Genomic DNA, 12,162 nt, shown 5'->3' on the forward strand with positions numbered 1-12,162 from the left:
AATTGCCGTACCGTAGAGGGAGAAGCCGGAAGCATAGTCAAAGGAGAGCGGAGTTCAGACAAATCGAAGGAGTCAGTCGAAGCCCTGGTACCTGAAGCGGGTGAGGAAACAGCACCAGCAAGAGGTACAGGGGCATCAGGAGTGTCCGAAGAGTGGTCTAAACACAAGGCAGGGTCAGAATGGGGTGCGGTATCAAGAAGGGGCCCGGGGGTAGTGGTTTCATGGACTAGGGCTGCCATGGTTAGGTTACTCCTTTGCTTTTTGTTTTTAAGAAAAAAAAGAAAGAAGAAAAGAAAATAAAAACAAAAAAAAGAATAAAAAAAGGGGGGAGCGGGGAGGAATAGTTCCCAGGAGGAATGAAAGGGCCGGAAATCTCCCTCCGCGCCCAAGAGGACTCGACACCGCTAGTAGCGCAGATGCAGCATGGAACCCGTGCCATACCCTACCCTTCATGCCAGTAAACCAGCAATCCGGGATAGCAACCTCACATCTGCCGAGCTACCTCGGTGGACAAAAGAGAGGGCGGCCGGATATCCGCCACAAAGCATACCTCCTTCAGCCACCACCCCCGGAATCCGAAAGGTGGCTTCCAGAGATACACCCGTCGCCCAAAAGACACCCAAAGCTACTCCGGGATACCGGAGAGGGATCGGGACATCCCTAGGCAATCCAGATTCCACGGCAAACTACGCCACCGCCAAGAAACCTCAACGGAATGGGATCGACCCCGGTGTCCTTTCCCCTACCTAGGAACTAGCGCGCCTGTGGGAGAAATCACGAAGGCTAAAAAGAGGAAGGGCAAAAGGGAGGGGTGAGGAGGAGGAGGAGGAATGGAAAAAGGGGAGGATGGGGAGGATGGGATAGGGGAGGGGAGAATGGGGGGTAATTAGGTTCGGTCTGAGGAAGAAGACCGACAGGGCTAATTCCTCAGACCAAGAGCCTCTTCACCACGCCAAGGAGCCCCCCTTGAAGAGGATGAATTTGGTAGGGTATGCAAAAGAAGAAAATTAAAAGTGAATACAGGAAAGAGTAAGATTATGAGGATAACAAAAAGATTAGGTGATGAAAGATTGGATATCAGGTTGGAGGGAGAGAGTATGGAGGAGGTGAATGTATTCAGATATTTGGGAGTGGATGTGTCAGCGGATGGGTCTATGAAAGATGAGGTGAATCATAGAATTGATGAGGGCAAAAGGGTGAGCAGTACACTTAGGAGTGTGTGGAGACAAAGAACTTGTCCTTGCAGGCAAAGAGGGGAATGTATGAGAATATAGTTTTACCAACGCTCTTATATGGGTGTGAAGCATGGGTGATGAATGTTGCAGCGAGGAGAAGGCTGGAGGCAGTGGAGATGTCATGTGTGAGGGCAATGTGTGGTGTGAATATAATGCAGAGAATTCCTAGTTTGGAAGTTAGGAGGAGGTGCGAGATTACCAAAACTGTTGTCCAGAGGGCTGAGGAAGGGTTGTTGAGGTGGTTTGGACATGTAGAGAGAATGGAGCGAAACAGAATGACTTTGCAAGTGTATAAATCTGTAGTGGAGGGAAGGCGGGGTAGGGGTCGGCCTAGGAAAGGTTGGAGGGAGGGGGTAAAGGAGGTTTTATGTGCGAGGGGCCTGGATTTCCAGCAGGCATGCGTGAGCGTGTTTGATAGGAGTGAATGGAGACAAATGGTTTTTAATACTTGACGTGCTGTTGGAGTGTGAGCAAAGTAACATTCTTGAAGGGATTCAGGGAAACAGGCAGGCCGGACTTGAGTCCTGGAGATGGGAAGTACAGTGCCTGCACTCTGAAGGAGGGGTGTTAATGTTGCAGTTTAAAAACTGTAGTGTAAAGCACCCTTCTGGCAAGATGAAGTGAATGATGTGATGAAGTGAATGATGGTGAAAGTTTTTCTTTTTCGGGCCACCCTGCCTTGGTGGGAATCGGCCAGTGTGTTAATAAAAATAATAATAAATCTTTGCTGACTTAATATCAATCTAACAGCAAAAAGGTTTATTAAAAAAAATAGCTTCATTCTGGCAACTCTTCAAAAAGAGAGAGGACCTTCATGCTTCAAAGAATTGGAGACACTTCCCTTATCCTTGGATAAAACTGGACAGCCTCTTCTCTCCAGGTGCTGCATAAATACAGGTTTAGCAATTCCCCTTGAATATAACAGGGCAATAAAACAAACCAGGGAACAGGTGAGGTTTGAACTCCTACCAAGTGAGTCATAAAACTCCAGACCATGGATTCAAACCCCGCCTATTCCATGGTTTGTTTGCAATCATGTTATTATGATTTCGTGAGTCATAGATCAATAATAATTCCTCGTGGCAATATTTTTAAAAGTCACATAGATTAATGTTACACATGTGGAAATGAAGTTTCAGAACAGAATACACAGAAAACATTTCCATGATGTGAACTTTGCTTTGTCAGTGTGCCATGTAAAATATTTTATTATACAAAATTATATAAAATATATAGTACAGTTTCAAGTAATCTGCAATCAGATAGACTTATACACACACATATACCAGTACTGTAATTAGCACAAATGTTCATAGAGTAAAATATATTTACAAACATTACTGCCTACTCCACAGCAGGATAGGAACCTGCACACAATGTATTAAAGTACACAGTATTTTAACCACACCCCAGATCTGGGATCTGGCTGAGTGGCTAAAGTACTATGTACTTTGATGCAGACTGTCAAGATTCAAATCCTGCTGTGGACAGAGAGAATGTTTGTAAAGAATTTTGTCCATTTGTGAATTAAGCACAGTATAATATAATTCTTACCATTATTATGTGCGCTCTCTCCCTCATTCAAGTAATTATGGCAAGAGTTGAGTATTTAGATTAAACTGTTAACCCTTCAACTGTCCAAGCAGATCTACATTCACATGCATAGTGCTCCAAAAGTAGATCTACGTTTTTTTTTTTTATTTTCGAATAAACAAAAAAAAAGTAGATCAAAATTTTTTACACGTTTTCAAATGTAAAAAAAAAAAAAATCTACTTTTTTTTACATACTTTCAAATGTTGAAAAAACGTATATATACGTTTGGACCATTTATGGGTTAACTAATAACTATTAATAAATATCAAACAATTTATGGGGATCTAATTCTGTTATGGTATAAACACCCACATGCAAACATGTGCTTTGAAAATTCAGGGACAAACTAAACAATACTGACAGAAGCTTAGGTAAAAAAAAGTTAAGATAGACACACACAAAACTATTTATAAAAAAAAAAAAAAAAAAAAAAAAAAAAAAAAAAAAAAAAAAAAAAAAAAAAAAAAAAAAAAAAAAAAAAAAAAAAAAAAAAAAAAAAAGCCATCCTAACACTAAAAATATATATATATATTTATGCTCTACATAGAATAATACTTTGTACAACACATTCACTCTTTTAAAAAAGTTCTCGTGCATGCATGCATGCACGCACGCGCACACACACTAACATACACATATGTACATGAGGCCAGCCACAAGAACTACACATTCATACCTTTGATTGTGTGATTGTTTATGTACACTAGACAAATATTTTTTTCATCCATTTCAATCATTCCTCTCATACACAATACCATACAAATCTTACAAAAATATGCAGTTGCTAGAAACGCACTAAAAAACTATAGTTTTACTGAAAAAATGTCTATATAAAATCTTGATTTCTTTTAACCACTTAGGTATACGTCTGTCATTCTGCGACATAACATTTTACGGCTATAGGGTCCTGTGTATTTTTAAGCAATCTATTAATAAAGTATTTTCTCTTGCAACAACTTCCTTTCAAGTTAAATATATTCCATCAAAACATGTCGCAAAGCTTAAATATGTATGTATGGAATATCTGTATATAAATACATGTATAGTACTAAAAATATATACTAACCGACTTTTTGTAAATGCCAGCACACACAAAATTACTACAATGATTACATGATTTAGGCAGAAAATTTTCATGGCAGATTATACACAATTTAGCATAAGCCCCTAAAGTCATTTAGTAAATAAAGCACTACTCGCATAAAATATAGACCTCAATTTCAATGAAATCTAAAAATGGTATTAAACAAGAGGGTCTCCCTACTATTTTCTGGTTGGCTCCATGGTAAACTACCAATACTTAAACACCTAAGTTGTAAACTCAGACAATACATCAATCGAGACAATACAATCGTGTCAGTAATCTAGTATGTAGCCAAGCCTATTATTTCTTAAGACTGGCATCTTCCAAGACTCCCCCAAAAGATTGGAAGAGATTTCCAGAAAGATTTGATGCTCCAGCACAACCATACAGCTTCTTGTAAAAATTCCAGCACTGCTTGTTAACAGGTTGAAAAATGATTGCAAATCGAAGTGTTCAATAGAATACTGACAAAAGTAAAAAATGCAAATTGTTGAAAAACTGCATAGTGATCACACGAGTTTATAATGTGTACCCTTTAACACTACTGTATAGCATATACTTCCATTAATATTAATGTATAGCATACTTCGTTATTTATGTATTGAAGTTAGCAAGAATTTGCTTTGAAGGAAGATTTTCATAAAGGAGGGCAGTCAAAGTACATTCCTTAGAACAAGTCATCACTGGACAAATAAATGATCATCTCAAAGAAAAATTCATACAAAAGGCCAACGTTGCATGAGCTGTATAACAAACAAGCAGGGTGTTTATCATTAAGGTCTAACAGACCATACACAAATAACCCATACATAGGAGAGAGGAGCTTACAACAATGTTTCGGTACGACTTGAACCATTTACAAAGTCACAGTGTGACTTTGTAAATAGTCCAAGTTGGACCAAAAATGTTGTCGTAAGCTCCTCTCTCCTATGTGCAGGTTATTTGTGTATTATTCCAGTCAAGGTATTGCGCCTTTTTGTTCTTCAACAGACCATAATGAGTCACAACGTAAAAACACTATAGGCTCCTCCCATAGCTTAAAGAGTTTAATCATACACATTATTATATATTAACAAATCACGGAACAGGTGGAGCTTAAACCCATGGCATGAAAGTCCTAAAACTCGCAGGAATTTGTGGTCACAGTGGTGGCCTATGCTAACCTCCCTATGGTGTACAGAAATATACCTATTTGGATGAACCTTATTAGAGCCAATGGTCCAGTGGTTAACACACTAGCCTGTGAGTTTTAGGACTCTCTGTCATGGGTTCAAGACCCACACATTCCAAGAGTTGTTGGAATCGTGTTATTGTGATTTCAAGAGTCATGAATTACAAACAAACAAACAATGTCAACATAGGAGTCCAGCTAACACAATAGGACTTGTGACTGGTTGAAAGCTGGGCATGTGACTGACTGTTTTGTTGATAGGCCTAAGGTTTGCCTAGTTGGAGTTTTATCTCAATTTTATTTTTCTGGCCACTGATAATTAGCTAGACAGAGTAAACACTGTTTACTGGATAGAAAGCAGAACACAGTACCTTAAGGTTGTGTTTTGCTTAAGTGGTTGACCAAATGTATTCCAGGGAGTCATCAGACTCCTCAGAATATGGCATAGAAAATTAAATATGGCATTTCTATGCCATATTTAAAGCAAAATAATTTGTGTATGCATACAAGTTTCTATGAGAATGTGTAGGGAGTATGAATGTTCGTGTGTGTACACTATTAGTTTAAAAACACTATGCAAAATGAAAAATACATACATACACACACAACTTAGCCAATCTCAGCCAATTCATAAGTAATTCTTAATAGAGAGCGAGGAAGAGAGTTGCAACTGGTAATGACTGGCTGCCTCTACATAGTGACTCGAGGCAATGCAACATGCACATTTATGCTATACCAAGAGCACAGGAGTTGTGGGAGTTGTTTCAGTTGTTTTAACCAGCAATTTTGAGTGGGTCATCTTTATTTTAGCTTGCAAAACTCAGTTAGTGGGAGAGTAAGTAGTGTCTAGGAAGATGAATGACAAAGTTTATGTGCTACTTCATCCCATGAAATAACCTGTTATACTTTGCTACTTCTGCAGCTTACAACATTTTTGTTTATTTACTTTTTTTCCTAACTAAAATGTATATAAAAATGGATGTCAACCAAAAGAACAGTGTAGAAGGGTTTATATTTTTTGGTAAACAAAATTTAAAATGCAATTAGCCAAGTGTATTCTTCTTTGTGTTTTGTGGCCTTTACAAACAACTTTATAACTGGCCTGTGGAGGAATTCACTAATAGCTTTATAACTGAAGCTTTTATTTTCTTTTATGAACTAGCTCCTTCACTAATACAGTAGTCACCAAAGCTGCCTACTATCAGTGTAGAGGCCTGACTAATGTGTTGACACATGAAAGCCATCCATGGGTTAGGCAACTGTGTGCTACATTTCATTAGCAAATATTGAGGAAATTTGCTTTCTCAGTGCTAACAAAATACAGTACAGTATTACAAACAAGTGATACTATGTTTGGTGATACATATATTTTTAGTAACTATATTGCTTGCAGATACAGTGCAGTATTCTATGAAATAGACATCTTGTAAATTTTGTGTGTTCTATATCTTAAATACAGTGATGATGAGATGAACATTATAAAAATGACTCTCCCAAAAGAGGGTCATTTTGATAAGGAAGGCCCTAGTAATACCTGTATGCTAAATACAGCTCTTTAAATATTGCCTCAGTATTTAGTAAATGTTTATTCTTAGTCATATACATTTGTGGAACATATGATAAAGCTAAAGTTTACTCAGAAAATATGATACAGAACAAGGATTATTTGTTTGCAAAACGTTTCTTCTTCAAATCTTTACCATACTTGTGCATTGCAAATGGCAGTACCACACCTAAGTACAAGAATTGTATCAGCAATTAAGTACAGAGTTCTCCATCGTGAAACCAAAATATCTTAGGCTCAAACACCCAATATTTATTTTATCCTTCAGATCCCACCTTCATCAAAAGCTTTGCTCATGTCATCTATAATAGTTTGGAGTGTTGGCCGGTGAGGAGATTCAGGTCTGAACATCTCTTCCAGGAAGGCCGCCTCGGTGAAGAAGTCGAGGACGTGATCTATCCTGCCGATACTCTTGTCAGTCAGATGGTTCCCTACTAGTTGTTTCAGGAGGCCCCGGCAGTCATTGATGTTCTTGGTGAGGAAAGCCTTGTCAAAGGTGAAGTCGACCTCAAAGAAGCTGATAATTGTCTTCACAATTGTTGTGAATTTGTGTCTTAGCTGTAAAAAAGAAATAAAAATATAGAAATGCATACAAGGATTTAAGTACAAGTGGAACTTCGGGAAAAATCAAATTCTTACATGAAGCTGCTAAAAGAATCAATTAAAAAATACACAAAGGGTACTAAAAAGATTTTGAAAATAGTGTAATTTTTTCTGTATGTAAATGACAGTAGTGGTACATTATGTTCAGTAATACTTCTTTGGGGACTTTCTTCCTGCTGATTATTTCAATGCAATATAGTCTAAAATGTTTCACAATGTATATCAATGTTAATATATATGTACTAAAAACTACATTAATAGCACACAATATGTGGTTTATGGTATTTAACTGAGAATTCCTTTACTTCATCAGGGACTATCAATTCTCAAAATGCTAACACACAGTGGTGGACAAAAGGATTTCTCAATAATATGTCAAACTACATATTGTGTGTGGAGTAGGGTGTGAAGTGGAATGAGGTGTGTAAAATGGGTTGTCTTAGACCTTATGTGTATCCACAGGGTCTTGCACTATCATCTACAGGATGGCTATGGGGTATGTAATAAATTTGCCACTACCATCCACAGGATGGATAATGAATGCACAATAAACTAGCCACTACTCTTCACGGGATGGATATGGGATGTACAATAAACTAGCCACTACCATCCACAGGATGGATATGGGGTGCACAATAATCTAGCCACTACCATCCCATAGCTCAATTGCTAGCACATTCAGCTCACACACTGAGGTCCATGGTTCGATTCCCAGCGTGGGTGAAAACATTAGGACGCGTTTCCTTAAGACACCTGCTGTCCATGTACACCTAGCAATAAAATAGGTACCTGGGTGTCAGTCAGCTGGTATAGGTCACTTGCCTAAAATGCTCTGCATAACAAGGGGCTTTCTATATAGCAGTATGTCACTGATGTCAGCTAGGCCTGTATACCTTGTGCATGTACTTGTAGAAATAAAGATTATTATTTTTTTATTCACACACAAGCCATTTCCCACCAAGGCAGGGTGGCCCAAAAGAGAAAAACTTTCATCATTCACTCCATCACTCTCTTGTCCCCCATCCCTGGTTCGTGCCTCTCATACACTCTTTCTACCTTGCAGTAAATGGTTTGGCGATACCGACAAGATGTGGAAAAATGCACTCGTGTACAGCTCTGGACATTCATTAAATATTCTGAACAGTACATAAATGCCTTTTTCTAGACCTCTCTACCCTGTCAATTCACCTTATAATTTTATACATGATCGTACGGCTCCTAACCCTCCTCTCCCCCAGAGTCATCAAAGTCATGTCCTATGGTGTCTGCTCATAGTTCATACCTCTTTATTTCTAGCCTAGTCCAGAGGCAGATTAAGATTTTGTAGGCCCCTGGGCTACAGGTACTGAGAGCCCCCAGTGATATTTTCACAAGGAAAAACAGTTTAAGGAATATTAAATTTATTTTTACAAAGCTAACCATAAATAAAATTCATACATTTGCTTTGCATAATTTCTTGGAAACAAATTTCTCCCAAACACCAGTAAATTTTAAGTATGTAGCTAAGAACATTTCTGGAGGCCCTCCAGCTGGCAGAGGCCTATGCCTTAATCCCACCCTAAGCTAGTCTCATTGAATATCTTTTTTTTTTTTTTTTTCAACAAGTCGGCCGTCTCCCACCAAGGCAGGGTGACCCAAAAAGAAAGAAAATCCCCAAAAAGAAAATACGTTCATCATCATTCAACACTTTCACCTCACTCACACATAATCACTGTTTTTGCAAAGGTGCCCAGAATACAACAGTTTAGAAGCATATATGTATGAAAATACACAATAGTATATCCCTCCAAACTGCCAATATCTCAAACCCCTCCTTTAGAGTGCAGGCATTATACTTCCCATTTCCAAGACTCAAGTCCGGTTATATAAAATAACCGATTTCCCTGAATCCCTTCACTAAATATTACCCTGCTCACACTCCAACAGCTCGCCAGGTCCCAAATACCATTTGTCTCCATTCACTCCTATCTAACATGCTCACGCACGCTTGCTGGAAGTCCAAACCCCTCGCCCACAACACCTCCTTTACCCCCTCCCTCCAACCTTTTCGAGGATGACCCCTACCCCGCCTTCCTTCCCCTACAGATTTATACGCTCTCTATGTCATTCTACTTCGATCCATTCTCTCTAAATGACCAAACCACCTCAACAAACCCTCTGCAGCCCTCTGACTAATATGTACTTTCATTAACTCCACACCTTCTCCTAATTTCCACACTCCGAATTTTCTGCATAATATTTACACCACACATTGCTCTTAGACAGGACATCTCCCCTGCCTCCAACCGCTTCCTCGTTGCAGCATTTACAACCCAAGCTTCACACCCATATAAGAGTGTTGGTACTACTCTACTTTCACACATTCCCTTCTTTGCCTCCATAGATAACATTTTTTGCCTCCACATATACCTCAATTCACCACTCACCTTTTTTCCTTCATCAATTCTATGATTAACCTCATCCTTGATAAATCCATCCGCTGACACGTCAACTCCCAAATATCTGAAAACATTCACTTCTTCCATACTCTTTCTTTCTTTCAATGCACCAGCCGTATCCCACCGAGGTGGGGTGGCCCAAAAGGACAAACGAAAGTTTCTCCTTTTAAATTTAGTAATATATACAGGAGAAGGGGTTACTAGCCCCTTGCTCCCGGCATTTTAGTCGCCTCTTACGACACGCATGGCTTACGGAGGAAGAATTCTGTTCCATTTCCCATGGCAATAAGAGGAAATAAATAAGAACAAGAACTAGAAAGAAAATAAAAGAAAACCCAGAGGGGTATGTATATATATGTTTGTACATGTATGTGCAGTGTGACCTAAGTGTAAGTAGACGTAGCAAGATGTCTTCCATATTCCTCCTCCCCAATTTGATATCCAATTTTTCTTCATCTAAATCATTTGATACTCTCATCACCTTACTCTTTTCTATGTTCACTTTCAACTTTCTACCTTTACACACACTTCCAAATTCGTCCACTAACCTTTGCAATTTTTCTTTAGAATCTCCCATAAGCACAGTATCATCAGCAAAAAGTAACTGTGTCACTTCCCATTTTGTATTGAATTCCTCATAATTTAAGCCCACCCCTCTCCCAAACACCATAGCATTTACTTCTTTTACAACCCCATCTATAAATACTATATTAAACAACCATGGTGACATTACACATCCCTGTCTAAGACCTACTTTTACCAGGAAATAGTCTCCCTCTCTTCTACACACCCTAACCTGAGCCTCACTATCCTCATAAAAACTCTTTACAGCATTTAGTAACTTACCACCTATTCCATACACTTGCAACATCTGCCACATTCCTTCCCTATCCACTATCATATGCCTTTTCTAAATCCATAAATGCAATAAAAACTTCCCTACCTTTATCTAAATACTGCTCACATATATGCTTCAATGTAAACACTTGATCTACACATCCCCTACGCACTCTAAAATCTCCTTGCTCATCCGCAATTCTACATTCTGTCTTACCTCTAATTCTTTCAATAATAACGCTACCGTACACTTTTCCTGGTATACTCAGTAAACTTATTCCTCTACAATTTTTACAATCTCTTTTGTCCCCCTTCCCTTTATATAAAGGGACTATACACGCTCTCCGCCAATCCCTAGGTACATGCCTTCTCCTCTTTCATACATTTATTAAACAAAAATACCAACCATTCCAACACTATGTCCCCCCCTGCTTTTAACATTTCTCTCATTATCCCCCACACTCACATTCTGCTCTTGAATACCTTGAATATCTTTATCTTTACTATTTTCCCGTGTTATATCAGGTGAATGGTTTTACAGCATTTTGTTGTACTATCTTTGCCTCAAACACCTATATAGTTCTGAATCTACTCAACAGATAGCTTCGGTGTGAGCTCTAGTCCTCAACTAGAAGACTGTCTTTCCTATGTACTGGGGCTTGGCACTAAGATGGCCAATCACCTAAAACCCCTAATAACCCAGCAAAAGGCACCAGTAAGAATGATAACAAATTCCCACTCCCACCAGCATACTCCACCAGTTTTCAAAAGTCTGAATCTGCTCACCATTAAGAACATCCATACTTATTCATGTGCCTACTACATACACAGAACAATACATGCAAATATAAACCTTCCACTCAAACTTCTTCTCACCAACCTAAACAGGACACATGACCACAACACAAGACACACATCTCTTTTTGATATACCTCGTGTCCATATCACACTGTGTAAAAACTATGCACATCAAGGGCCTCAAAATATGGAATTCATTACCAGAAGATATTAAAGTAACCTGGTCTGAAAATCAATTTAGGACTCTTCTCAAAAGCCACTTAATCACCCTAGACTAAACGCTAATACTCAGTACACACATATTAACTTATGTTCTCCCACATCATAACTTCAACAATCACTTTGAACCTTTTATCCATTGTTGACAGGAATATAATTGAATCATTGTTTTCACAAAAAGCATTTTTGAATAGATGAATTTATCTTTTGTCTTATACAAATTTTGATTACCCGGAGTTTACCTGGAGAGAGTTCCGGGGGTCAACGCCCCCACGGCCCGGTCTGTGACCAGGCCTCCTGGTGGATCAGAGCCTGATCAACCAGGCTGTTACTGCTGGCTGCACGCAAACCAACGTACGAGCCACAGCCCGGCTGGTCAGGTACCGACTTTAGGTGCTTGTCCAGTGCCAGCTTGAAGACTGCCAGGGGTCTGTTGGTAATCCCCCTTATGTATGCTGGGAGGCAGTTGAACAGTCTCGGGCCCCTGACACTTATTGTATGGTCTCTTAACGTTCTAGTGACACCCCTGCTTTTCATTGGGGGGATGTTGCATCGTCTGCCAAGTCTTTTGCTTTCATAGTGAGTGATTTCCGTGTGCAAGTTCGGTACTAGTCCCTCT

The 12,162-nt window shown here is 39.1% G+C and overlaps 1 protein-coding gene across 10 annotated transcripts in view; it reads right to left on the bottom strand.

Moving 5' to 3' along the window:
- Positions 1-6,655: 6,655 nt before the first annotated feature.
- Positions 6,656-12,162, bottom strand: part of sigmar (Tumor necrosis factor alpha-induced protein 8-like protein sigmar) — a 220,724-nt gene continuing 215,217 nt past the window's right edge. For all 10 annotated transcript variants that reach the window (XM_070103038.1, XM_070103046.1, XM_070103040.1 and 7 more), the window contains one exon: positions 6,656-7,206. In XM_070103038.1, the coding sequence (XP_069959139.1) occupies positions 6,913-7,206 (294 nt within the window). In that variant the 3' untranslated portion in view covers positions 6,656-6,912. The remainder of the gene's footprint in view (positions 7,207-12,162) is intronic.

The sequence above is a fragment of the Cherax quadricarinatus genome, chromosome 84, assembly GCF_038502225.1.
Source record: "Cherax quadricarinatus isolate ZL_2023a chromosome 84, ASM3850222v1, whole genome shotgun sequence".
Taxonomy (NCBI): Eukaryota; Metazoa; Arthropoda; class Malacostraca; order Decapoda; family Parastacidae; genus Cherax; species Cherax quadricarinatus.